General features: G+C 43.2%; 1 protein-coding gene across 1 annotated transcript in view; it reads left to right on the top strand.

Annotated features, from left to right (window-relative positions):
- LOC127582165 (protein Niban 2-like) overlaps nt 1–26388 on the top strand; it is a 212558-nt gene that overhangs the window by 83585 nt on the left and 102585 nt on the right. Inside the window, exon 3 of the mRNA XM_052037227.1 lies at nt 11270–11398. Coding sequence (XP_051893187.1) covers nt 11270–11398 — 129 coding nt within the window. The remainder of the gene's footprint in view (nt 1–11269; nt 11399–26388) is intronic.

Genomic DNA, 26388 nt, shown 5'->3' with positions numbered 1-26388 from the left:
GAAAGGTTTGAAAGGGACTTGAGGGGCAACATTTTCACACAGAGGGTTGTGAGTAAATGCAACGAGCTACCGGAGGAAGTAGTTGAGGCGAGTACAATAGTATCATTTAAGAGGTAGTTGGACAGGTACATGGAGGGGTGGGGCTTAGAGGGATATAGGCCAAACACAGGGAATTGGGACTAGATGGGTGGGCACCATGGTCGGCGTGGATTCGTTGATATGAAGGGCCTGTATCTGTGCTGTATGACTCTCAGGTGACCATCACCTTTTTACTTCTCTTGCATTGAAATAAGTGCAGTTTAATCCAACGTTCCTCCCTTCCTGCCACGTTGCTGCTCATTTTCTGTTTTAATTTCATAAACAAATTAGATTGGCTCTTTAGGGGAAATATTTATGAGACTACTGAATTAAGCAGAGGATTGCAACTGAGTGGACAATTGTACAGAGAGCTGGGTTGGACTCAATGAGCCAAGTGGCCTCCTGTGCAGTGATGATTTTATTCTATGCATCCATCCTATACTTTTGAGGTGTAATGTAGGAAGTGGAGTGGTGACTTTTTGGACAGATCTTTGGAGTGGAACTTGGACGTACGTTTTGATTTTAGGTCAGAGGGATACCTACTGAACCATAGTTGGACAGTTTGTCCCAGATTACCCTGAGCTGGAGTATGTATACATAGCTACAAGGGTAAATTTTCTTGGAAAATGACTGGAATACTAGATTGTGCTCTTGTGTAAAGACGAAGTGAAATACTTTTCAATGCTGCTGCGAATCACAAGAAGAATTGCTCATAGATAATGATTTATAGACACAGTAAGTTGTAGATACCTCTTCCAGGGAGGAAAGTTTTATACTATTTACCCAAAATTATCACCATTATAATTTTGTCCACTTCTATCAGGTCTCCCCTCAGTCACCTCCACACCAAGGAAAACAAACCTAGTCTTTCCTAGTTTTCCCTGGAGCAAAGGAGGCTAAGGATGACCTTTATAAAGGTTTATATAATAATAAACAAAAATGAGGGGCACAGATAAGGTGGCACAGTGTTTTTCTAAAACGCTGATGGAATATTCCCCAGGCTGCTCCACGAGGCGAGGGAGGAGATTGCTAAGCCTTTGGCTAGGATCTTTGAATCCTTGTTGTCTGCGGGAATGGTACTGCAGGATTGGAGGGTGACAAATGTCCCCTTATTCAAAAAAGGTAGTAGTGATAGTCCAAGGAATTGTAGACCAGTGAGCCTTATGTCTGTGATGGGCAAGCTGTTGGAAAGGATTCTTAGAGATTGGATCTATGGACATTTAGAGAATTGTGGTCTGATCAGGGACAGCCAGCATGGCTTTGTGAAGGGCAGATCATGTCACACAAGCCTGATGGTGTTCTTTGAGGAGGTGACCAGACAGATTGATGAGGGTATTGCAGTAGATGTGGTCTACATGGATTTTAGTAAGGCATTAGTAAGTTTAAAAAGAAGACCGCCATATCCAGTGGGCAGCATTCGGAGCAGGCAGCGAAGTGAGAGGTAGCAGAGTGATTGGGCTTTGGCTCAACTGGCTTAGGTGGTAACAGGGCGAGGTGAGGTAGGTGCTAATAGAGGAAAGGAAGTAGTATGAGTGAGGTTTGGTGTCAGATGTGGGAGGTCCTGGAGTCTCCCAGCCTCCCGGGCGGCCACATCGGCATCCGATGTGTCGAGCTGCAGTTCCAAAGGGACCACGTTAGGGAACTGGAGAGACAGCTCGGTGACCTTTGTCTGGTCAGAGAGAATGAGGAGGTGATAGAAAGGAGTTATAGGCAGGTGGTCACACCTGGGCCACGGGAGGCAAGCAAGTGGATCACAGACAGGAAGGGGAAGAGGCAGGTACTAGAGAGTACCCCTGTGGCTGTACCCCTTGACAATAAGTGCTCCTGCTTGAGTACTGTTGGGGGAGACAGCCTAACTGGGGGAAGCAACAGTGGCAGTGCCTCTGGCACAGAATCTGGCCCTGAGGCTCAGAAGAGTAGGGAAAGAGAGAGGAGGGCATGAGTGATAGGGGACTCTATAGTTAGGGGGTCAGACAGGCGATTCTGTGGAAGTGAGCAAGAATCCTGGATGGGTGTTGCCTCCCAGCTGCCAGGGTCCAGGATGTGTCTGATCGGGTCCACAGCATTCTTGAGTGGGAGGGAAAGCAGCCAGAAGTCGTGGTACATGTTGGTACCAACGACATAGGTAGGAAGAGAGATGAGGTCCTGAAAAGTGAGCTTAGGGAGCTAGGCAGGAGGCTGAAGAACAGGACCTCAAGGGTAGCAATCTCAGGATTGCTGCCAGTGCCACGTGATAGTGAAGGTAAGAATAGGAGGAGACAGCAGATGAATGCGTGGCTGAGAAGTTGGTGCAGGGGGCAAGGTTTTAGATTTTTGGATCATTGGGATCTCTTCTGGGGAAGGTGGGACCTGTACAGAGTTGATTGGTTACGCCTGAACTCGAGGGGGACCAATATCCTTGCAGGCAGGTTTGCTAGTGTGGTTCGGGAGGGTTTAAACTAGTTTGCAAGGGGGATGAGAACTGGAGGGATAGGTCAGTGGAAGAAGTGCATGGAGTAAAGTCAGATCTAACATATAGAGAGGCTTTGAGGAAGGAGAAGCAGAGTTTAGGGTATAAAAGCAGTAAGGTGGATGGGCTAAAGTGCCTTTACTTAAATAGAAGAAGTATCAGGAATAAGGGTGACTAACTGAGAGCTTGGATAAATACATGGAACTATGATATTGTGGCTCTTGCAGAGACTTGGCTGTCGCCAGGGCAGGAATGGATACTGATTATTCCTGGATTTCAGTGTTTTAAAAGGGATAGGGAGGGGGTGAGAAGAGGAGGAGGGGTGGCGTTACTGGTCAGGGATACGATTACAGGTGCAGAAAGGGTAGATAATGTAGAAGGATCCTCTCTAGAGTCAGTATGGGTGGAAGTTAGGAACAAGAAAGGAGCAGTTACTCTTCTGGGAGTATTCTATAGGCTCCCTGGTAGCAGCAAGGATACTGAGGAGCAGATCAGGAGGCAGATTTTGGAAAGATGCAAAAATAACAGGGTTGTTATTATGGGAGACTTCAACTTCCCGAATATTGATTGGCACCTGCTTAGTACCAAAGGTTTAGATGGGGCGGAGTTAAGTGTGTCAGGGCGGAATCCTGTCACAGTATGTTGACAGGCCGACTAGAGGGAATGCCATATTAGATCTAGTATTAGGTAATGAACCGGGTCAGGTGACAGATCTCAGTGGGTGAGCATTTGGGGGATGGTGACCACTGCTCCCTGACCTTTAGCATTGTCATGGACAAGGATAGGAGCAAAGAGGACAGGAAAGATATTTAATTGGGGAAGGGCAAATTATGAGGTTATAAGGCTAGAACTTGCCAGTGTAAATTGGGATGTCATTTTTGAAGGGAAATGTACTATGGAGATGTGGTCATTGTTCAGGGATCTCTTGCAGGATGTTAGGGATAAATTTGTCCCAGTGAGGCAGAGAAGGAATGGCAGGATGAAGGAGCCATGGGTGACGAGAAGTGGAACAACTAGTTAGGAAGAAGAAGGCAGCATACATAAGGTGTAAGCAGCAAGGATCAGATAGGGCTCTTGAGGAATATATGGTAGCCAGGAAGGGGCTGAGGAGAGCAAGAAGGGGACATGAAAAGACCTTGGCTAGTAGGGTTAAGGAAAACCCCAAGGCATTTTTCACTTATGTGAAGAGCAAAAGGATGACGAGAGTAAAGGTAGGACCGATTAGAGATAAAGGTGGGAGGATGTGCCTGGAAGCTGTGGAAGTGGGTGAGGTCCACAATGAATACTTCTCTTCAGTATTCATCAAGGAGAGGGACATTGATGATGCTGAGGATAGTGTTGGTAAGGTTAATGTTCTAGAGCATGTTGATATCAAGAAAGAGGATGTGTTGGAGCTGTTAGAAAATATTAGGACAGATAAGTCCCCGGAACCTGATGGAATATTCCCCAGGCTGCTCTGCGAGGCGAGGGAGGAGATTGCTGAAGCGCTGGCTAGGATCTTTTGAGTCCTCGTTGTCCACGGGAATGGTGCCGAAGGATTGGAGGGTGGCAAATGTTGTCCCCTTATTCAAAAAAGGTAGTAGGGATAGTCCAGGGAATTATAGACCAGTGAGCCTTGCGTCTGTGGTGGGTAAGCTGTTGGAAAGGATTCTTAGAGATTGGATCTATGGGCATTTAGAGAATCATGGTCTGATCAGGGACAGCCAGCATGGCTTTGTTAAGGGCAGATCATGTCTCACAAGCCTGATAGGATTCTTTGAGGAGGTGACCAGGCAGATTGATGAGGGTAGTGCAGTAGATGTGGTCTACATGGATTTTAGTAAGGCATTTGACAAAGTTCCACATGGTAGGCTTCAGAAGGTCAGAGGGCATGAGATCCAGGGAAGCTTGGCCGTGTGGGTTCAGAATTGGCTTGCCTGTAGAAAGCAGGGGGTTGTGGTGGAGGGAGTGCATTCAGATTGGAGGGCTGTGACTAGCGGTGTCCCACAAGGATTGGTTCTGGGACCTCTACTTTTCGTGATCTTTATTAATGACTTAGATGAGGGGGTAGAATGGTGGGTTGGCAAGTTTTTTTTTACAGATCCCTGAAAGTTGCCTTACAAGTGGTTTGGGTAGTTAAGAAACCTTATGGGATGTTAGCATTCATAAGTCATGGGATCGAGTTTAAGAGCCACGAGGTAATGATGCAGCCCTACAAAACTCTGATTCAACCACACTTCAAGTACTGTGTCCAGTTCTGTTCCCCTCATGATAGGAAGGATGTGGAAGCGTTGGAAAGGATGCAGAGGAGATTTACCAGGATGCTGCCTGGTATAGAGAGTATGCGTTTTGAGGAGAGACTAAGGGAGCTAGGGCTTTACTGTTTGGAGAGAAGGAGGATGAGAGGAGACATGACTGAGGGGTAGAAAGTATTAAGAGGAATAGATAGAGTGGACAGCCAGCGCCTCTTCCCCAGGGCACCAATGCTCAATACAAGAGGGCATGGCTTTAAAGTAATGGGTGGGAAGTTCAAGGGAGATATCAGAGGAAGGTTTTTTACCCAGAGAGTGGTTGGGGCATGGAATGTGCTGCCTGGGGTGGTGGTGGAGGCAGGTAAATTGGTCAAATCCAAGAGACTGCTACGTAAGCATATGGAGAAATTTAAAATAGAGGGATATGTGGGAAGAAGGGGTTAGATAGTCTTAGGTGAGGTTTAAAGGTCGGCACAACATTGTGGGCCGAAGGGCCTGTATTGTGCTGTAATGTTCTATGCTATAAAACTGGAGGGCACAGGTTTAAGGTGAGAGGGGAAAGATTTAAAGTGGACCTGAGAGGCATGTTTTTCACAGGAAGGTTGGTGGATATATGGAATGAGGTGTTAAAGATATTTGGGTCTGTTCATGGATAGGAATAGTTTGGATGGATATGGGCAAAATGCAGGCAAATGGGACTAGCTGAGGAAGGCACCTTGGTCAACATGGACTAGTTGGGCCGAAGTGCCTGTTTCTGTGCCTGTAACTCTGAGTTCACAGAGTGTATTGAAGAGAGTTTTGTAGAACAACACGTTGTGGACCCAATCAGGATAGTGAGATGGGATCATTTGGTAACTTTATAGTTAACTCCAGGAAACGTAATAGAATAAAGTTTCATATTCAGTTTGATTAACAAACTTAAGTCTGTAGCTAAAAGTGCAGTGAAGATTCATTAGATTGATTCAGGGTATAAAGCAGTTATCCTGTGAGGAAATATTTGAATATATTGCGCCAATACTAAGGGGAGTTGGGAGTTCTCAGTGAGACGTGGCATTCTGACAGTGTAGATGGTATGGGATGTTTCCACTGAGATACAGCATGGAAACAAGCCCTTTGGCCCACCTTGCGGTCATCTAGTACCTGTCATTCTTTGCATTCACCCTTTGCCTTCTATGCCATAGTGTTTCAAGTGCTAATTTAAAAACTTAAATGTTCTGAGAGTACCTGCCTTCACTAACCTCAAAGACAATGTGTTCTGGATTTCAACTACCCTCTGGGTGAAAAAAATTCTTCAAATCCTCCCTAAATCTCCTACCCCTTACCATAAACCTATGCCATCTGCTTTTTGACACTGCTGCTCAGTGGAAAAATTTCTCACAATCTAACCTGTCAATTTTGTTACCTCAAACAGGTGGCTACTCAGCCTTCTCTGCTTCACAGAAAAATGAACCCAGCCTATCGAATCTCTCCTTGTGGCTGAATTGCTCCATCCCAAGCAGTATACTGGTGAATCTCCTCTGCACCTTTTTCAGCACAAACATATCCTTCCTAAAGTATAGCAACTTGAACTGCACACAGTACTCTAGCTGTTGCTTAACCAATACTTTATTTAGTACACCATAACCTCCCTACTCTTATTTCCATGCCTCAGCTAATCAGGGCCAGCATCAGTATGCCTTAACCGCTGTATTTCTATCTTCAGGGATCCTTGGACTTGAACAACAATGTCCCTCTATTCTTCAGTACTTTCTGGTGTCTTACCATTCATTCTATATATCATTGTCTAATTAATCTTCTAAAATGCATCACCACACATTTTTCAGGATTAAACTCCAGCTGCAGTTGCTCCGTCCACTTTACTAGCTAATCAACAGGGACGGCACACTGTCATAGGTAGTGGAGCTGCTGCCTCACAGCTTAGTGACCAAATTTGATACTGACCTTGGGTGCTACCTTCGTGGTGTTTGCACATTCTTCCTACTATCCCGTGGGTTTCCCTTCGGTGCTCTGGTTTCCTTCCACGTGCCAAAGTCATGGGTTGATAGGTTAATTGGCAAATGTAATTTGCCCTTTGTATGTAGTTGAATGGTAGAATCTGGGGGGAAGTTGATGGTAGAATCTGGGGAAAAGAATGGAGGAATATGTACCATGTGCAGACAGAAGAGATCAGGTGTTATTAGCTTAATTAGTTTGGTACAATGTTGTGGGCTGAAGGCCCTGTTCCTGTCCTGTACTGTTTTATGAATATGGGATGAATAAAATTGGATTAGGGCAGCATTCACGCCAAAGGGTGCTTAATGGTGGGCACATACTCAGTGGGCTGTAGACTCTATTCATGCTGCATGACTCTAATATCTTTCTGTAGCCTAAGACTATTCTCATCACTAACACCAATTTCTGTCATCTGAGAAATAATCATTCCTCCTACATTCACATATGGATTATTAATATCTATAACAAACAGCATGACTCCCAGCATTGATCTCTGTGATGTACCACTGGTCACAGGCTTCCAACTGCACAAACCACCACCCTAAACCATCACCCTGTGCCTCCTATTACTAAGCTACTTTTAAATTCAATTTGCCAACTTGGGTGGATCCTGTGGCCTCTTACCTTCTGGACAACTGTACCATAGTGAACCTTGTCAAAAGCCATACTGGTCCATGTAGACTACATGAACTGCACTATTCTCATGGACAGACCTGGTTTACTGCTGTGAAAAAATTAATCAAATTAGTCATGTAGGGTCTCCCCTTAAAGCCATGGTGATTATCCCTGAATAATCCTTGCCTCTCCATATGGATGGATCTGTACATGAAATTATGATATTGTAGCCATTAGTGAGATTTTGTTGCAGGAGGGGCAGGACAGACAGCTCAGTGTTCTGGGATTCTGTTGTTTCAGACATAATAGAGGGGGAGGTATTAAAAGGGGAGGGATGGCATTACTCATCAGGGAAAATGCCACGATATTTCTCAGAAAGCACACACTGGAGGGCTTGACTACCGAGGCAGTTTGGGTGGAACTGAGGAATAAAAATGGGATGGTCACGTTAATGGGACTATATTATAGACCTCCCAGTTGTCAGCGGGATTTAGAGGAGGAAATTTGTAGACAGTTGCAGGAAATATAAGGTGATAGTAGGTGATTTTAGCTTAACACATATTGACTGGGACTCCCATACTGTAAAGGGATTGGACGAGATAGAGTTTGTCAAATGTGTTCAGGAAAGTTTTCTTAATCAATATGTAGAGGTCCCGACCAGAGGGACCGTGATACTGGACCTTAGAGAAGGGAATGAGACAGGGCAGGTGACAGAAGTGAGCGTAGGGGAACACTTTGGATCTAGTGATCATAATTCCATTAGTTTCAAGATAATTATGGAGAAGGACAGGACTGGTCCGAGGGTTAAGATTCTTAACTGGAGGAAGGTCAATTTTGAGGGCATCAGAAGGGATCTGGCAAGCATGCTTTGGGATAGGTTGATTTCCGGCAAGGAAATGCTTAGAACATAGAACAATTACAGCACAATTCAGGCCCTTCGGCCCACAAAGCAGTGCCGAACATGTCCCTCCCCTAGAAATTACTAGGCTTACCCATAGCCCTCTATTTTACTCAGCTCCATATACCTATCTAACAGTCTCTTGAAAGACCCTATTGTATCAGCCTCCACCACCATTTCCGGCAGCCCATTCCATGCACTCACCACTCTCTGAGTAAAAAACTTATTCCTGACATCTCCTCTATATCTACTCCCCAGTACCTTAAACCTATGTCCTCTTGTGGCCACCAATTCAGCCCGGGGGAAAAGTCTCTGACTATCTACCCTATCAATACCTCTCATCATCTTATACACCTCAATCAGGTCTCCCCTCATCCTCTGTCTCTCCAAGGAGAAAAGGCCGAGTTCGCTCAACCTGCTTTCATAAGGCATGCTCTGCATTCCAGGCAGCATCCTTGTAAATCTCCTCTGCACCCTCGCTATGGCTTCCACATCTTTCCTGCAGTGAGGCGACCAGAACTGAGCACAATACTCCAAGTGGGGTCTGACTAAGGACCTATATAGCTGCAACAATACCTCCCGGCTCCTAAATTCAATTCCCCGATTGATGAAGGACAATACACCATATGCCTTCTTAACCACAGAGTCAACCTGCGCCGCCACTTTGAGCGTCCTATGGACTCGGACCCCAAGATCCCTCTGATCCTCCACACTGCCAAGAGTCCTACCATTAAGACTATATTCCGCCAACATATTTGACCTACCAAAGTGAACCACTTCACACTTATCTGGGTTGAACTGCATCTGCCGCTTTTCAGCCCAACTCTGCATCCTATCTATATCCCTCTGTAACCTCTGACAGCCCTCCGAACTATCCACAACACCCCCAACCTTTGTGTCATCCGCAAAAATAAGTGGGAGTCCTTCAGAAGTGAAATATTGAAAGTACAGAATTGGTATGTTCCTGATAGGATAAAAGGCAAGGCTAACAGGATTAGGCAACCTTGGCTATCGAGGGATATTGAGGCCCTGGTAAAGAAAAAGGAGGCGTATATCAGGTATAGGCAGTTAGGATCAAATGAAGCACTTGAGTATAAGAAATGCCAAGAGAACACTTGAGAGAAATCAGGAGGGCAAAAAGAGGGCACGAGGTTGCTCTGGCAGACAAGGTGAAAGAATCCCAAGGGTTTCTATATCTATATTAAGAACAAGAGGATAGTAAGGGACAAAATTGGTCCTCTTGAAGATCTGTGTGGTCATCTATGCGTGGAGCTGAAAGAGATGGGGGAGATCTTAAATGAATTTTTTTGCAACTGTATTTACTCGAGAGACAAACACAGCCTACAGAACTGAGGAAAATGAGTAGTGAGGTCATGGACTGTATTCGGATCACGGAAGAGAAGGTGCCAGCTGTCTTGGTGGATAAATTAGGGTGGATAAATCCCCAGGGCTTGATGAGGTGTCCCCTCGGACCATGTGGGAGGCAAATGCAGAAATTGTAGGGGCCCTGCAGAAATTGGGGGGTTGGTCCAGAAGGTTAAGTGGCTTGGCATTCAGGATGAAGTAGTCAATTGGATTCAACGTTGGCTTAGCGGGAGAAGCTGGAGAGTGGGAGTAGATGGTTGTCTCTCTGATTGGAGGCCTGTGACTAGCGGTGTGCAGCTTATCATCTATATTAATGATTTAGATAATGTGGTAAACTGGATCAGCAAATTTGCGGATGACACCTAGATTGGGGGCATAGTGGACAGCAAGGAAGGCTATCAAAGCTTGCAAAGTGACCTGGACCAGCTGGGAAAATGGGCTGAAAAATGGCAGATGTAATTTAGTGCAGACAAGTCCTGAGGTGATGCACTTTTCGAGGACAAACCAGGGTAAGACTTGCATAGTAAATGGTAGGGCACTGAGGTGTGCAGTAGAACAAAGGGACCTGGGAGTCCATATGCACAATTTCTTGAAAGTGGCATCACAGGTAGATAGGGTCATAAAGAGAGCTTTTGGCACATTGGCCTTCATAAATCAGGGCATTGAGTACAGGAGTTGGAATGTTGAAGTTGTGTAAGACGTTGGTGAGGCCAAATTTGGAGTATTTTGTGCAGTTCTGGTCAACTACCTGCAGGAAAGATATCAATAAGCTTGAAAGAGTGCAGAGAAAATTTACACGGGTGTTGTCAGGACTTGAGTTAGAGGGAAAGGTTGAATAGGTTAGAACTTTATTTTCTGGAGAGCAGGAGAGTGAGGGGAGATCTTATAGAGGTATACAAAATTGAGGGGGTATTGATAGGGTGAATACATGCAGGCTTTTTGCCCTTTGGTTGGTGAGACCAGAACTAGAGGTCATAGGTTGAGGTTGAAAGGTGAAATATTTAAGGGGAATCTGAAGGGGAACTACTTGATTCGGGGTGGTGCAAGTGTGGAATGAGATTCCAGCAGAAATGGTTGATGCACTTAATTGTGCTGTTTAAGAGAGGTTTTGATAGGTGCATGGATGAGAGGGGTTTGGAGGGATATGGTCTGGGTGCAGGACCAGGCAGAAAACCAGGCCAGCGTGGACTTAGATGGGCCAAAGGGCCTGTTTCTGTACTCTGACTCTCCAAGAGCAGATTAATCTTGCCTCTCCAAGGGTAAATTAATCCTGAACCTCATTTTTTTCCAATACCTTTCCATACCAAAGGGTATACTGGGCTCACTGGCCTAAAATTACCTGGCTTATCCCTGGTTCCCCATTAAAGAATCCTGAAAGATGAATCTAAAGGAGGAAAATGGCTTTCAATGCAGTGCTGTTCTGAATGCAAACTAACTCAAACTGAAAACAAAATTAGTCGAAGGTGGTATGATGTACATTCCTGGGATCGAAGTCATAACTAATGTTGCTGAATTTCGTCTTGGTCAATGATTGAAATTTTATACAAGGCCATTGAATACTGCAGTTAATCATTTTCAGCAAGGAATTAGGTAATACATAAAAAGACTAACACATCTATGCATTTATTCTTTTTCATATAGACTCCATTAAAGGATAAAATTATCTTTTCTGGCAACCTCTACCAGTATTTGGAAGTAAACAGGAAGTGGAAGAATAGACATTTTGTAATACGTGATGACTACAGTGTGGAGTACTATGACGGCAAAGTGGTATGAATTTTATTATATTATGAAAGTATTTAAGAGCTGTGATGTGTTGCAATTAACACAAAAAATTAAGTTATTTTCTGCTGTCAAAATTGATATCAACTGCACTGCACATCCATATTAATGTATGTCATATATCAGTGACTACACCTATTTAAGTCTGCACCCTGGAGTCCATTTAGTGCAGTGAAATTTGACTCAACTTCATTACCCTGTCTCAGATTTTTGTTATACTCTCAAGTCAATCTGCAGGGAATTTTAACACATGCAATTAAGGCACAGAGATTCATAATATAGTTAAGTGTAAATGGAAGCATAAAATTACAGAGTAACATAAGTGGGCAAAACTCTGGCAGTTTCATTTCAATATAACACAAATCTGAATCGTCATGTTAGGTCATAAAGTGAGATGGTTTTTTATTTGATTGGTAAGAAGCTAGGAACTTGAGGTCCAATAAAAATCAGGATTTTATATTTGCACGTGCTCAGAATTGGTTGCCAATAAAAAACAAAAATTAGAAATTTATATGGTGTATTGTCCTTCATCAATCGGGGAATTGAATTTAGGAGCTGTGAGGTATTGTTGCAGCTACATAGGTCCCTAGTCAGACCCCACTTGGAGTATTGTGCTCAGTTCTGGTTGCCTCACTGCAGAAAAGATGTGGAAGCCATAGAGAGGGTGCAGAGGAGATTTACAAGGATGCTGCCTGGAATGCGGAGCATGCCTTATGAAAGCAGGTTGAGGGAACTTGGCCTTTTCTCCTTGGAGAGAGGGAGGCTGAGGGGGGACCTGATTGAGGTGTATAAGATGATGAGAGGTATTGATAGGGTAGATAGAGGCTTTTCCCCAGGGCTGAATTGGTGGCCACAAGAGGACATAGGTTTAAGGTGCTGGGGAGTAGATATAGAGGAGATGTCAGGGGTAAGTTTTTTACTCAGAGAGTGGTGAGTGCATGGAATAGGCTGCCAGAAACGGTGGTGGAGGCTGATATGATGGGGTCTTTCAGGAGACTGTTAGAAAGGTATATGGAGCTGAGTAAAATAGAGGGCTATGGGTAAGCCTAGTAATTTCTAGGGGAGGGACATGTTCGGCACAGCTTTGTGGGCCAAAGGGCCTGAATTGTGCTGTAATTGTTCTATGTTCTAGAATGACAAATAGAATTTAGGCTTTATAATTTGAGGGCTTTGTTTTATTCATTTTATAGTTATGTGGGCATTCTAAGCAAGGTCTACATTTATTTGGGGAGCTATGGACTTGAACCCCAAGATTCCTCTGTACATCAGTGTTCCTAAGAGTCCTGCCATTTACTGTATACTTTGCACCTGCATTGTACTTTCTCTGTAACTCTAGCACTTTATTCTGCATTCTGTTATTGTTTTCCCTTGTACTACCTCAATGTGCTGTATAATGAATTGATCTGTATGAACGGTATGCAAGATAAGTTTTTCACTGTACCTCAATACATTGGACAATAATAAACCAATTTACCAAACAAAGTTGAAATATATTGTCAATGAAAATGCAATTTTAAAAAAAAAGTAATTATACTTTTGTTAGCAATGATATACAGTAGAATAATTCATAGAATCTTAAAACTTGCCACATATCAGGAGCCCAGTAAACCAATCACAATAAAATAATGCTGTCCAGACTAATCCCACTTCAGTATTCTCAATCCAAAACCTTAAGTTTTTATATCTGAGGGTTTCAGCCAGTAAGTCCCAGATTCCAATTCATTTCATCAATTCCTCTTTACTCCTAATACTAATTACCTCGACTCTGTGGAACCCATTCGATGTATTCTGTTTAATTTTTAAACACCTCAATTAAATCTCTTTCTCACTCTTCTGAGTTTCAAAGGTAATACTCCAGCCTAGTCTGCCTATCCCAGCAGAAATTTTCCAGTTTTGGTAATGCCCTTGTGTATTGACATTTCAATATCCATCCTTTGCTCTGGATTGTTTAGTATCTCACCATTTATCAAATATTCCCTTTCCTGTTTTGACCTCGCTGTTACCTCATTTCTCTAGATTGAATTTCGCTTTCCTTGAGTGGCATATTAGTATAGCAAGTAAAGCAGCTGCTCCACAGCTCCTACTCCTGGTCCTGCTTCTTGTGTTCTTATGTTGTCATGAGGCACTTTGACAAGCATTTGCTAAGCCATTGGACTACATCAGATAAGCACTCACTGGGGATCCTTGTTACCTCTTTTTTTTCAAAAAGAATCAAATTAGACATAGCTTTTTCTTCGCAAATTTATGTTGACTTTCCTTGAATAATCTGTGCTTTTCAAAATGATTTCATACTGTTCCTTGGAATATTTTCAATTAATTTGACTACTGCCAATGTTAGACTACTTTGCCTATAATTATTCAACTATCCCTTCTAAGCTACATCTCATTTTCTGTCTTCCCGACACCATGCCTATGGCCAGATAGGATTGCAAAATGATTGTCAAAGCATCTGCTTTTTTCTCTCCCTGGCTTCGCTAAATTCTGGGATGTATTTTATTCAGAACTAGTGATTTATCTGCATTCAGAGATCCTCTACACCTTAACATGGTCTTGCAATGTGTTTATCCTGTCCAGCATCTGATATTTCTGATCCTCAATGTCAATACATCTGTATATTTCACTCCTTCCTTATGAAGGCAGTTAAAAGGTGTTCATTATTTGCCAGTGTTTCTCATGTCATCTTTGTTTTTCCAAGCTCCTCATAACATCCTGCACTTTCTGCCCTGATTGAGACTTTCTGCCCTTTTGAGACTTACACAAATATAAGCTTTATTTCTTTTTGATGTATCTGCTGCTTGATATTTTGCTTGAAATAAATTTGGGAATCACACTTTTTTTTTCTTAGTGAGAATATTTTTGCTTCAAAGCTTCACTGTTTCTTCCTTGAATACATCCCACTTGATTTAACATCTAGCAATTATTTCTGACACACATTAAAAGAGACCTAATGTAGTTCAGTGGTAGGTGATTCCAGAATGGTGACTGAAAATAACAATATTAAATAAATATGATTAAAACTGAAATGGCCAATGTTGGAATTATTTTCATATTGTAATTTAATCTTTCAATGGCAAATGTTAAATCATAATATATTAAGATATCTTTATTAGTTCATCGAAACACACAGTGAAATGCATCTTTTGCATGTTCTGGGGGCAGCCCACAAGTGTCGCCACGCTTCCGGCACCAATGTAGCATGCCCACAACTTTCTAACCCGAATGTCTTTGCAATGTGGGAGGAAATCGGAGCACCCGGAGGAAACCCACGTAGACACGGGGAGAACATACAAAATCCTTAGAGACAGTGGCCAGAATTGAACCCAGGTCGCTGGCACTGTAAAGCGTTACGCTAACCACTACACTACCGTGCCTGCCCTTATTTTCAATAACAAAATGCAATAACAAAATTCTGGAATGCATTTGGTAAATTGGTTTATTATTGTCACAGCTAAGTGGAAAAACTTTGTTTTGCATGCCATTCATACAGATTGCTTCATCACATCAGTGCATTGAGGTAGTACAAGGGAAAACAATAACAGAATGCAGAATAACTTGTTAAAGTTACTGAGAAAGTAGTGCAGTGCAGGCAGACAATAAGATGCAACGCCAAAATGAGGTAGATTGTGAGATCAAGAGTCCATTTTATTTTATCCAGAGCTATGTCGTACTCAGGAATAGGAAGGGTGCAATCACTCTTTTGGGGGTATACGATAGACCCCCCAATAGCCTCCGGGACATTGAGGAACGGCTATGCCAACAGATTAGGGAAATGTGTGTAAAAAAAAATTACAGGGTTGTGGTCATGGGAGACTTCAATTTCCAGAATATAAATTGGGACCTTTTTAGTGCAAGGGGGACAGAATTTGTTAGGTGTATCCAGAAGGAGTTCTTAAATCAATACGTTGACAGTCCAACAAGGGGAGAGGCTATTCTGGACCTGCTGTTGGGGAATGACCCTGGCCAAGTGACTCGCCTATCAGTGGGTGAGCAATTGGGGAACAGTGACCACAGCTCATTAACTTTCAGGATAGCTATAGATATTGATTTATTCAATATCAATATAGATATTGATTGGCTCCTGCTTAGTACCAAAGGTTTAGACGGGGCAGAGGTTGTTAAGTGTGTCCAGGACGGATTCCTGTCACAGTATGTTGACAGGCCAACTAGAGGGAATGCCATGTTAGATCTATTATTAGATAATGAACCGGGTCAGGTGACAGATCTCTCAGTGGGTGAGCATTTGGGGGACAGTGACCACCACTCCCTAACCTTTAGCATTGTCATGGACAAGGATAGGAACAAAGAGGACAGGAAGAGATAGGTGCCTTTCCAGGGCACCAATGCTCAAGACGAGAGGGCATGGCTTTAAGGTTATGGGTGGGAAGTTCAGGGGAGATGTCAGGGGGAGGTTTTTCACCCAGAAAGTGGTTGGTGCATGGAATGCACTGCCTGGGGTGGTGGTGGAGGCAGGTACATTGGACAGATTCAAGAGTTTGTTGGATAGGCATATGGAGGAATGTGAGATAGAGGGATATGTGGGAGGAAAGGGTTAGATAGTGTGAGGGTGGTTTGATGGCACAACATGGTGGGCCGAAGGGCCTGTTTTGTGCTATATGGTTCTATGCTTAAAATATTTAATTGGGAAGGGCAAATTATGAGGCTATAAGGCTAGAACTTGCAAGTGTAAATTGGGATGACGTTTTTGAAGGGAAATATACTGTGGAGATGTGGTTGTTGTTCAGGGATCTCTTGCAGGATGTTAGGAATAAATTTGTCCCAGTGAGGCAGAGAAGGAATGGCAGGGTGAAGGAGCCATGGGTGACGAGAAGTGGAACAACTAGTTAGCAGGAATAAGGCAGCATACATAAGGTTTAGGAAGCAAGGATCAGATAGAGCTCATGAGGAATATAGGTTCGCAAGGAAAGAACTTAAGAAGGGGCTGAGGAGACCAAGAAGGTGACATGAAAAGACCTTGGCGAGTAGGGTTAAGGAAAATCAGATATCAGAGGAAGGTTTTTTTTTACCCAGAGTGTGCTTGGGGCATGGAATGCGCTGCCTGGTGGAGGCAGGTACATTGGTCAAATTCAAGAGATTGTTAGATAAGCATATGGAGGAATTTAAAATAGAGGGATGTGGGGGAGGAAGGGGTTAGATAGTCTTAGGTGAGGTTTAAAGGTCGGCACAACGTTGTGGCCCCAAGGGCCTGTATTGTGCTGTACTATTCTATGATACTATAAGGATAGGTATGGGGCGAGCAGGAGGGTCTTAGATTGGAATAGGGCTAATTATGAAGGCATAAGGCAGGAACTAGGTAGAGTAAACTGGGAACACCTTTTTGCTGGCAAGTCCACGTCAAACATGTGGAAAATGTTTAAGGATCAAATGCATGGGGGGTACAGGACATTCTATACTCACGTAAGGAATAAGAGGATAAAGAGGGAAAGGGTAGGACCACAAGGGTAAAGAAGGGAATCTATGTTTGGATGTGGGTGAGGTTCTGAATGAGTATTTCTCTTCAGTATTTACCCAGGAAAGGGACATGCAAGACGCAGAAATTGGAACTGAGGGCGTAAACGTGTTGGGGCATTTCGAGGTCAAGGAGGAGGTCGTGTTAGGTCTCCTAAACAATGTCAAGGTGGATGTCCCCGGGGTCTGATGGGATATACCCCAGGTTACTGAGGGAGGCGAGAGAGGAAATTGCTGGGGCCTTAACCAGTATCTTTGAGCCCTCTTTGACCATGGGTGAGGTACCAGAGGAGTGGTGAGTGGCTAATGTTGTTCCACTATTTAAGAAAGGAACAAGGGAAAAATCCGGGGAACTTAGACTGGTGAGTCTCACGTCAGTTGGAGGGAAATTGCGACAGAAAACTCTTAAAGATAGGATATACGAACATCTGGAATCCAATGGCTTGACTAGGGAAGCCGAGCATGGCTGGTTGAGTTTTTTTGACAAGGTGATGAGTGAGATTGATGAAGGTAGAGCTGTGGATGTCATCTATATGGACTTCAGTAAGGCATTTGACAAGGTCCCACATAATAGGTTAATCAAGAATGTTCGGATGCATGGGGTTAGTGGAGAATTGGCTGTGTGGATCCAGAACAGGCTTGCCCGTAGAAGACAGGGTGGTGGTTGAAGGGACTTATTTGGGCTGGAGTAGTGGTGTGCTGCAGGGATCTGTACCGGGACCTCTGGTGTTTGTGATGTACGTAAATGACCTGGATGAGTATGTTGATGGGTGCGTTAGTATGTTTACAGACGATACCAAGATTGGTGGAGTTGTGAATAGTGTAGAAGACTGGTGACGGATACAGCGTGATGTAGATCAGTTGCAGATGTGGGCAGAGAAATGGCAGATGGAGTTTAACCCAGATAATTGTGAGGTGTTGCACCTTGGTAGGACTAGTGTCAAGAGGCAGTACACTCTTAAGGGCAAGACCCTTAACAGTGAAGAGCAGAGAGACCTTGGGGTGCAAATCCATGGCTCATTGAAAGTGGCAACGCAGGTAGACAGGGTGGTTAAGAAGGCTTATGGAATGCTTGCTTTCATTAATCAAGATATTGAGTGTAGGAGTCAAGAAGTTATGATGCATCTCTATAGAACTCTGGTTAGGCTGCATTTAGGGTATTGCATGCAATTCTGGTCACCTCACTATGGGAAGGATGTCAAGGCTTTAGAGAGGGTGTTTACCAGGATGCTGCCTGGATTAGAGGGTATGTGCTATCAGGAGAGGCTGGGCAAGCTTGGGCTCTTCTCTCTGGAGTGGAGGAGGCTGAGGGGTGATCTGTTGGAAGTGTATAAAATTATGAGGGGCATAGATAGGGTGGACAAGCATTTTTTTTTCCATTATTGAGCGATCCAATACCAGAGGACATGCATTTAAGGTGAGAGGGGGTAGGTTCAGAAGAGAGGTGAAGGGCACGTTTTTTACTGAGAGAGTGTTGGATGCCTGGAATACATTGCCTGATAGGGTGGTGGAGGCAAATTCATTGGGGGCTTGGATGTGCACATGAATGAGAGGAAAATGGAGGGATATGGACAATCTGTAGGTAGGAGGGATTAGATATGTTGGCACAACATTGTGGGCCGAAGGGCTTGTGCTGTACTGTTGTATCTACTTTCAAAGTTCCTCTGCACCGTTGAACAAGATTGGGACTAATTTGTATTACAGCATTGATTCATCTGCCATTCACTAACACTGTCGAGCAATTGAAGGAGAAGACCATTGTCTAAAACTCTGCTGTCATGCTTCTGGCATTGAAGCAGAGGAAATTAGTTGTCTTTGTCCCCATGCTGTTGCACAGTAAGACTTCATTGCACTCTGCTTGGTGATGTTCCCGTACTTTAGCCACTCATTTGTTCTGCTTGAATTTTTCCTCTTTTTCAAATGTAGCATTTGGAGGGATGTAACATGCTTGAAATTGTTTTGTTTTAACTTAAATAACCCAGTTGCTGTGGTCAGCATATTAGCACGATTAAGTTTAATAAAATAGCTGACACAGATCCAGATGGTTGCAATGATACCAAATGTCTGAAGTGAAATGGCTTCAGTGGAAATGGACATGCTTTATCTCTCATTCTTTTTGTAGCATTACACAGTTTTTAAATGTCAAAGTCAGAACAAACATGATACAAAGATCCTTTGTGGCAATCTTTTGTGAGTTTCCATAATTCTGAAAAGGAGCATTATGTGTTCAATAGTTCCAGATGACTAGACACCATAATTAAGCTTCACCTTGGCAAACTAGTTAGTTTTGGCTCTTGGACTGGTAGATATGTATTACGAGATAGCCTAAGCTGGAGATGGAAAGGTTACGTAGTAATGGAATCGTGACCATGCAGTGGCACGCAAAAGTTTGGGCACTCAGGTCAAAATTTCTGTTACTGTGTATTATTTTTGTTTTGTACAATTTTAGAGTGGAAAAAAAAAGGAAAGGAGCACCATCCAAAAGTTTGGGCACCCCAAGAGATTTGAGCTCTCTGATAACTTTTACCAAGGTCTCAGAACTTCATTAGCTTGTTAGGGCTATGGCTTGTTCACAGTCATCGTTAGGAAAGGCCAGGTGATGCAAATTTCAAAGCTTTATAAATACCCTGACTCCTCAAACCTTGTCCCAACAATCAGCAGCCATAGGCTCCTTGAAGCAGCTGCCTAGCACTCTGAAAATTAAAATAAATGATGAGCACAAAGCAGGAGAAGGCTATAAGAAGATAGCAAAGCGTTTTCAGGTAGCTGTTTCCTCAGTTCGTAATGTAATTAAGAAATGGCAGTTAACAGGAACAGTGGAGGTCAAGTTGAGGTCTGGAAGACCAAGAAAACTTCCCGAGAGTACTGCTCGTAGGATTGCTAGAAAGGCAAATCAAAACCCCCGTTTGACTGCAAAAGGCCTTCAGGAAAATTTAGCAGACTCTGGAATGGTGGTGCACTGTTCTACTGTGCAGCGACACCTGCTCAAATATGACCTTCATGGAAGAGTCATCAGAAGAAAACCTTTCCTGCATCCTTGCCACAAAATTCAGCGTGGGAAGTTTGCAAAGGAACATCTAAACAAGCCTGATGCATTTTGGAAGCAAGTCCTGTGGACTGATGAAGTTAAAATAGAACTTTTTGGCCGCAATGAGTAAAGGTATGTTTGGAGAAAAAAGAGTGCAGAGTTTCATGAAAAGAACACCTCTCCAACTGTTAAGCACGGGTGGATCGATCACGCTTTGGGCTTGTGTTGCAGCCATTGGCACGGGGAACATTTCACTGGTAGAGGGAAGAATGAATTCAGTTAAATACCAGCAAATTCTGGAAGCAAACATCACACCTTCTGTAAAAAAAAAAGAGCTGAAGATGAAAAGAGGATGGCTTCTACAACAGGATAACGATGCTAAACATACCTCAAAATCCACAATGGACTACCTCAAGAGGCACAAGCTGAAGGTTTTGCCATGGCCCTCAGTCCCCGATCTAAACATCATCGGAAATCTGTGGATAGACCTTAAAAGAGCAGTGCATGCAAGACGGCCCAAGAATCTCTCAGAACTAGAAGCCTTTTGCAAGGAGGAATGGGCGAAAATCCCCCAAACAAGAATTGAAAGACTCTCAGCTGGCGACTGAGAGCGTTTACAAGCTGTGATACTTGCCAAAGGGGGTGGTATTAAGTTCTGACCGTGCAGGGTGCCCAAACTTTTGCTTTGGGCCATTTTCCTTTTTTGTTATTTTGCAACTGTAGAAGATGGAAATAAAAAAGTAATCTTAAAATATTAAAGAAATATGTCATCTTTATGCCTTTCGGAAATCAGGTCATCTTTTACTTGCTTAGCTATTCACAGTAACAGAAATTTTGACCAGGGGTGCCCAAACTTTTGCATGCCACTGTAAGTTCTATTAGTTTTAAAATAGTCATAGAAAAGGACAAAACTGGTAATCATGTTAAAGTTCTAAATTGGGGCAAGGTGAATTTTGATGGTATTTGACAGGGACTTGCAAGAGTTGAATGGAATAGGTTGTTTGCAGGCAAAGGAACATCTGGCAAGTGGGAGGCTTTTAAAAGTGAGATCGTGAGAGTTCACAACCTGCTGGTTCCTGTTAGAGTGAAGGGCAAGGCTGGCAGTAGGGGCTAAACCAAGATGACAAGTAACCAAGAAGGTTGATGAGGGCAAGTAGTAGACATAGTCTATATGGACTTCCATAAGGCCTTTGATAGGTTGTGCAACCTAGGCTACTCCAGAAGGTTAGATCGCGTGGGATACAGGGAGGGCTACCTAACTGGATACAGAATTGGCTTGATGGTAGGAAGCATAGGGTGATGGTGGAAGATTGTTTCTCGGCCTGGAGGCCCCTGATCAGTGGTGCACCTCGGGTCGGTGCTGGACCCATTGTTGTTCGTCACCTATATCAACGATTTGAATGAGCATGTTCAAGTTCAAGTTACTTTATTGTCATTCATCCATGCTATAAAAACACATGGTGGAACAAAATGTCGTTTCCCCCAGACTCTCACAACAGAGGACATACATAGAAGACATATAATAAACACAAACAAAAAACAAAAAAAAACAAAAAAAATTGTGCAAGTACAAATAGTGCAAAAAGGTATATACAGAATACAAATTTAGTTCAGAGTTAGTGCAAACCCAAGTTGGACGAAGAGAAATACAAAGCTCAGTGTGTTGTACTAATTGTATAAACATGTTCAGCAGCAGCCAAAGTTCTTATACGTCTTTGTGCAAACCAGGGCTTTTGACGTGGCATTTGTCTACCAGGGTATTCAGGAGCCTGACAGCCTGGGGGATAAAGCTGTTGTGCAATCTAGTAGTTCTGGCCTGGATGCTCCAGTACCGCTTGCCAGACGGCAGTGGGGCAAATAGGTCGTGGGAGGGATGAGAAGGGTCGTCTATGATTCTGTAAACCTTGCGTGTGCATCGTGTATTGTAAATATAGTAAGTTTGCACATTACATTAAAATAGGTGGCTTTGTAGACAGTGAACCAAGTTATGAAGAGGGATGTTGTGCCAAACTAAGTAAACTTGTAATTAAACGCCTTGATTAAACTTGTAATTAAACACAGGCACGGTAGTGTAGTGGTTAGCGTGACACTATTACAGTGCCAGCGACACAGGTTCGATTCCAGCTGCTGTCTGTAAGGAGTTTGTACGTTCTCCCAGTGTCTGTGTGGGTTTCCTCCCGGTGCTCCGGTTTCCTCGCACATTGCAAAGATGTACGGGTTAGGATGTTACGGGCATGCTATGTTGGTGCCGGAAGCGTGGCGACACTTGTGGGCTGCCCACAGAACACTACACAAAAGATGCATTTCACTGTGTTTTGATGTACATGTGACTAATAAAGAAATTTTATTTAACTAAACTAAACTCTGCTGCCTAGACAATATCCATATCCCTCCATTCTCTGCACATTCATGTGCCTATCTAAGGGTCTTTTTCCCAGGGTTGTGGAATCGAGAGCCAGAGGGCATAGATTTAAGATGAGAGGAGAAAGAATTAATAGGAACCCGAGGGGCAACTTTTTCCACACAGAGGATGGTGCGTAGGTGGAACATGCTGCCAGAGGAAGTAGTTGAAGCAGGCACAATAACAACATTTAAAAGACCTTTGGACAGCTACGTGGATAGGCAACGTTTAGAGGGATTTGTGTCAAAAATGAGCAAATGGGACTAGCTTGGATGGGATCTTGGTTGTCCTGGACAAATTGGGCTGAAGGGCCTGTTTCTGTGCTGTATGACTGATTCTAATAAAAGGGATGACATGAAGAATTATAGGCCGCCTTTCAGGACAAGTATAATCAAAATTTTTGCACTGGAAGTTGGCTAATATAATACAGTTGTTTTCTTTAGAAACATAAGTAGGTATAGAGTAGTTGTAGATCCAGGCCATTGTAAATGGTCCATAGTGTGAAGCTGAGTGACAGAATCTGGGTGGACTTAATGAGAAAGTGGGGAGAATAAAAAACGGGTTTAACGTAGGATTGATGTAATAAGTGGTTGATGGTCTGCACAGACCCAGTGGGCTGAAGGGCCACTCTCTGTGCTGTACCTCTCTGACTGTATGACTCTAAGATGTTTGACAAATTTCCACAGATCAAGAAGTAAAAACCCATGGGGATCCAAAAGAAATGATTAAGTAACATTAAGACATTTTCAGTGACAGCAGCAATTCTAATAAATGGAGGAATGTTCAATAGGGTTCCAATGATCTCAGTATTTTATGAGGAAAGATTGAGCTGAATGGGCCTATATTCTCAGGTTTCAAAGAATGAGAAATAATGGAACTGAAGGGACCTCATAGTATGTTTCCACTGGAGAGGAAATTAAGAACTTCAGGGAAAGACTTAGAATAAGGAGTCACCATTATTGACTGAGATGAGGAAATGTTTTCTATCTTTAGAATTCTCTACCTCAGACAGCTGTGGATGCCATGTCATGTGTATATTCAAAGCTGGGATAAATTTTAGTTACAGATAAATTGAGAGGTGTGGCAATCAGGCAGGAAAGTGGAGTTGAGGCCAAACATCAGAGAAGCAATGATCATATTGAGTGTTGTGTCCTTGAATAATAAAACTCAAAATTCCTTGAATTGTTGAAATTCAATAAAATGTAACTGATCCAGCTTAATGGGTAAGAAAAGCTATAACTTTAACTAAAATATAACTTTAATAACATTTCCATTCATAGTCCTGTATTTTTTCTCATCTCCAAACTCCGAGACCTGGGACTAAACACCTCCCTTTGCAACTGGATTCCTGACTTCCTGAGTAACAGACCACAATCAGTAAGGGTAGGCAGCAAGACCTCTGCCACGATTATTCTCAACACTGGTGCCCCACAAGGCTGTATCTTCAGCCCCCAACTCTACTCCCGATACACTCACAACTGAGTGGCCAGATTCTGCTTTAACTCCATCTACAAGTTTGCAGATGATACCACTGTAGTGGGCCATACCTCAAATAGCAATGAGTCAGAGTACAGGAAGGAGTTAGAGAGTCGAGTGGCATGGTGTCATGACAACAACCTTTCCCTTGATGTCAGCAAAACAACAGAGCTGGTCATTGACTTCAGGAAGCAGTGCACATGCTCCTGTCTACATCAACGGTGCTAAGCTCGAGAGGGTTGAGAGCTTCAAATTCTGAGGAGTGAACATCACCAATTGCCTGTCCTGGTTCAACCACGTAGACACCATGGCCAAGAAAGCTCACCAGCATCTCTACTTTCTGAGGAGGCTAAAGAAATTTGGCATGTCCCCTTTGACCCTCACCAATTTTTATCGATGCACCATTGAAAGCATCCTATCTGGATGCATCACAGCTTGGTATGGCAACTGTTCTGCCCGTGACTGCAAGAAGCTGCAGAGAATTGTGGACACGACACAGCACATCACAGAAACCAGCCTCCCCTCCACGGATTCTGTCTATACTACTTGCTGCCTCGGTAAAGCAGCCAGCATAATCAAAGACCCCACCCACCCTGGATGTTCTCCCTTCTCCCCCCTCTCATCAGGCAGAAGATACAAAAGCCTGAAAGCACATAGCACCAGGCTCAAAGACAGCTTCATACGACTATTGAACTGTTCCCTAATACGATAAGATGGGCTCTTGACCTCACAATCTACCTCGTTACGACCTTACACCTTATTGTCCACATGCAATGCACTTTCTTTGTAACTTTAGCACTTTATTCTGAATTCTGTTATTGTTTTCCCTTGTACTACCTCAATACACTGTGTAATGAATTGATCTGTATGAATGGTATGCAAGACAAATTTTTCACTGTATCTTGGTACATGTGACAATATGTACTCTATCACCTTGTATGAGACCATTGACTTGTGGGAACCAAGTGCGTCAGGCATATTCAAGTGTGTGCCCTGTGGGACTCAAATTACTCAGCCTTTGTTGGAAATGATCGTATAGGAATCACGTTTAGAAGTGGCATCAAGAATGGAAGGAGTTAAAGAATATCTACTTTGGACTGAATCCCACGTGTTTTGAATGAGAAGACAGTTATAATTACATGCAATTCTTTATGGTTGCTTCTCTTATATCCTGGTACTTTCCTTGAGTTTGTATTCTTGGTTTTCCCAAACTGAAGCTGTGTTTGTGCAATTCAGTTCCCAAAGAGACCAAAGATCAGTAGAATCATGTTGCCAATTGCCCTACTAAAGAAAGGAAGAGAAAACTGGGACCTGTAGACCACTTAGCCAGATATCAGTTGTTGGAAAAATGCTGGAATCCATTATTAAGAGGTGGTAATAGGCTATGTGGAAAATAAAATAAAGATCAAGCAGAGACGACATGATCTGTTGAAATTTTTTTTGATATTTTAACTAGCAAATTAGAGAGACAGTTGTAATATATTTGCACTTTCAGAAGGCCTCTGATAAAATACCACACAAGGTGACTAAACAACATTAGCACACATGGTACTGGATTGAGGATGGGTTCATGGCCAGGGTAGGAATAAACAGATCATTTTCAAGCTTTAAGCTTTTGACAAGTAGGGCATTCAGGGCTAGGACACCAGCTGTCACAATCTAGATGGCTTCCCTAATGAAGAAAGATAGAGGGAGTGCGGCAAAAGCTCACCAAGGTGATTCATGGAATCGTGCGGTTTTTTTTTGTTTGAGGAGAAATTAAACAGCCTCGGCCCTGTAGCCTATTGAGTTTTGGAGTATATGGATAATCTGAAGCAATTCAGTGTCGAGAAGGAGGAGCTGTTATCATGGGGATGCATAAGGGTTGATAAATTCCCAGTGCCAGATGAGATCTATCCCAGGTTGATGTGGAAAAGCAAAGGAGGAGATAAATGGGGCCCTGACAGAGATTTTTCATCTTATTATCCATGGGTGGGGTGCCAGAGACTGGATGATAGCTACTGTTGTTTCTTTATTTAAGAAGGCCAGAAGCAATAAGCCAGTAACTACAGGTTGGTCAGCAGTGCATCAGTGGTAGGGAAATTATTGGAGAAAATCTGAAGGGGTAGGATTTATGTACATTTGGAAGGCAGGGGATGGTCATGGATTGTTGGCATGGCTTTGTGCTACCTATCCCTGCCTTGTATATTTGATTGAGTTTTTTTTTTGAGGAGATAACTGAGAAGATTGATGAAAGCAGGGCAATTGATGGTTGCCTATATGGCCTTTAGTAAAGCTTTTGACAAAGTCTCATGGTAGGCTGGTCTAGAAGGTTAAGGAACTTGGGATCCAAGGTGAGCTGGAAAATTGGATCCAACCTTGGGTTTGTGATTGGAGGCAGATGGTAGTGGTGGTGATTGGAAGTCTGTGAGCAGAGGTGTACCACGGTTCAGTGCTGGGTCCTTGTTTCGTTATCTATTAATGACTTGGATGTGAACGTAGGAGGTATAGTTAGTAAGTTTGCAGTTGGCACAAAAGTTGGTTGAATAGTGGATAGTGAAGAAGGTTGTCTAAAGCTACAGCAGGGTGTAGATCAAAGTGAAGGTTGGGTAGAGCATTATCAGATGG

Source organism: Pristis pectinata, chromosome 23 (genome assembly GCF_009764475.1).
Source record: "Pristis pectinata isolate sPriPec2 chromosome 23, sPriPec2.1.pri, whole genome shotgun sequence".
NCBI lineage: Eukaryota > Metazoa > Chordata > Chondrichthyes > Rhinopristiformes > Pristidae > Pristis > Pristis pectinata.
This window is presented reverse-complemented; position numbering and strand designations above follow the sequence as displayed.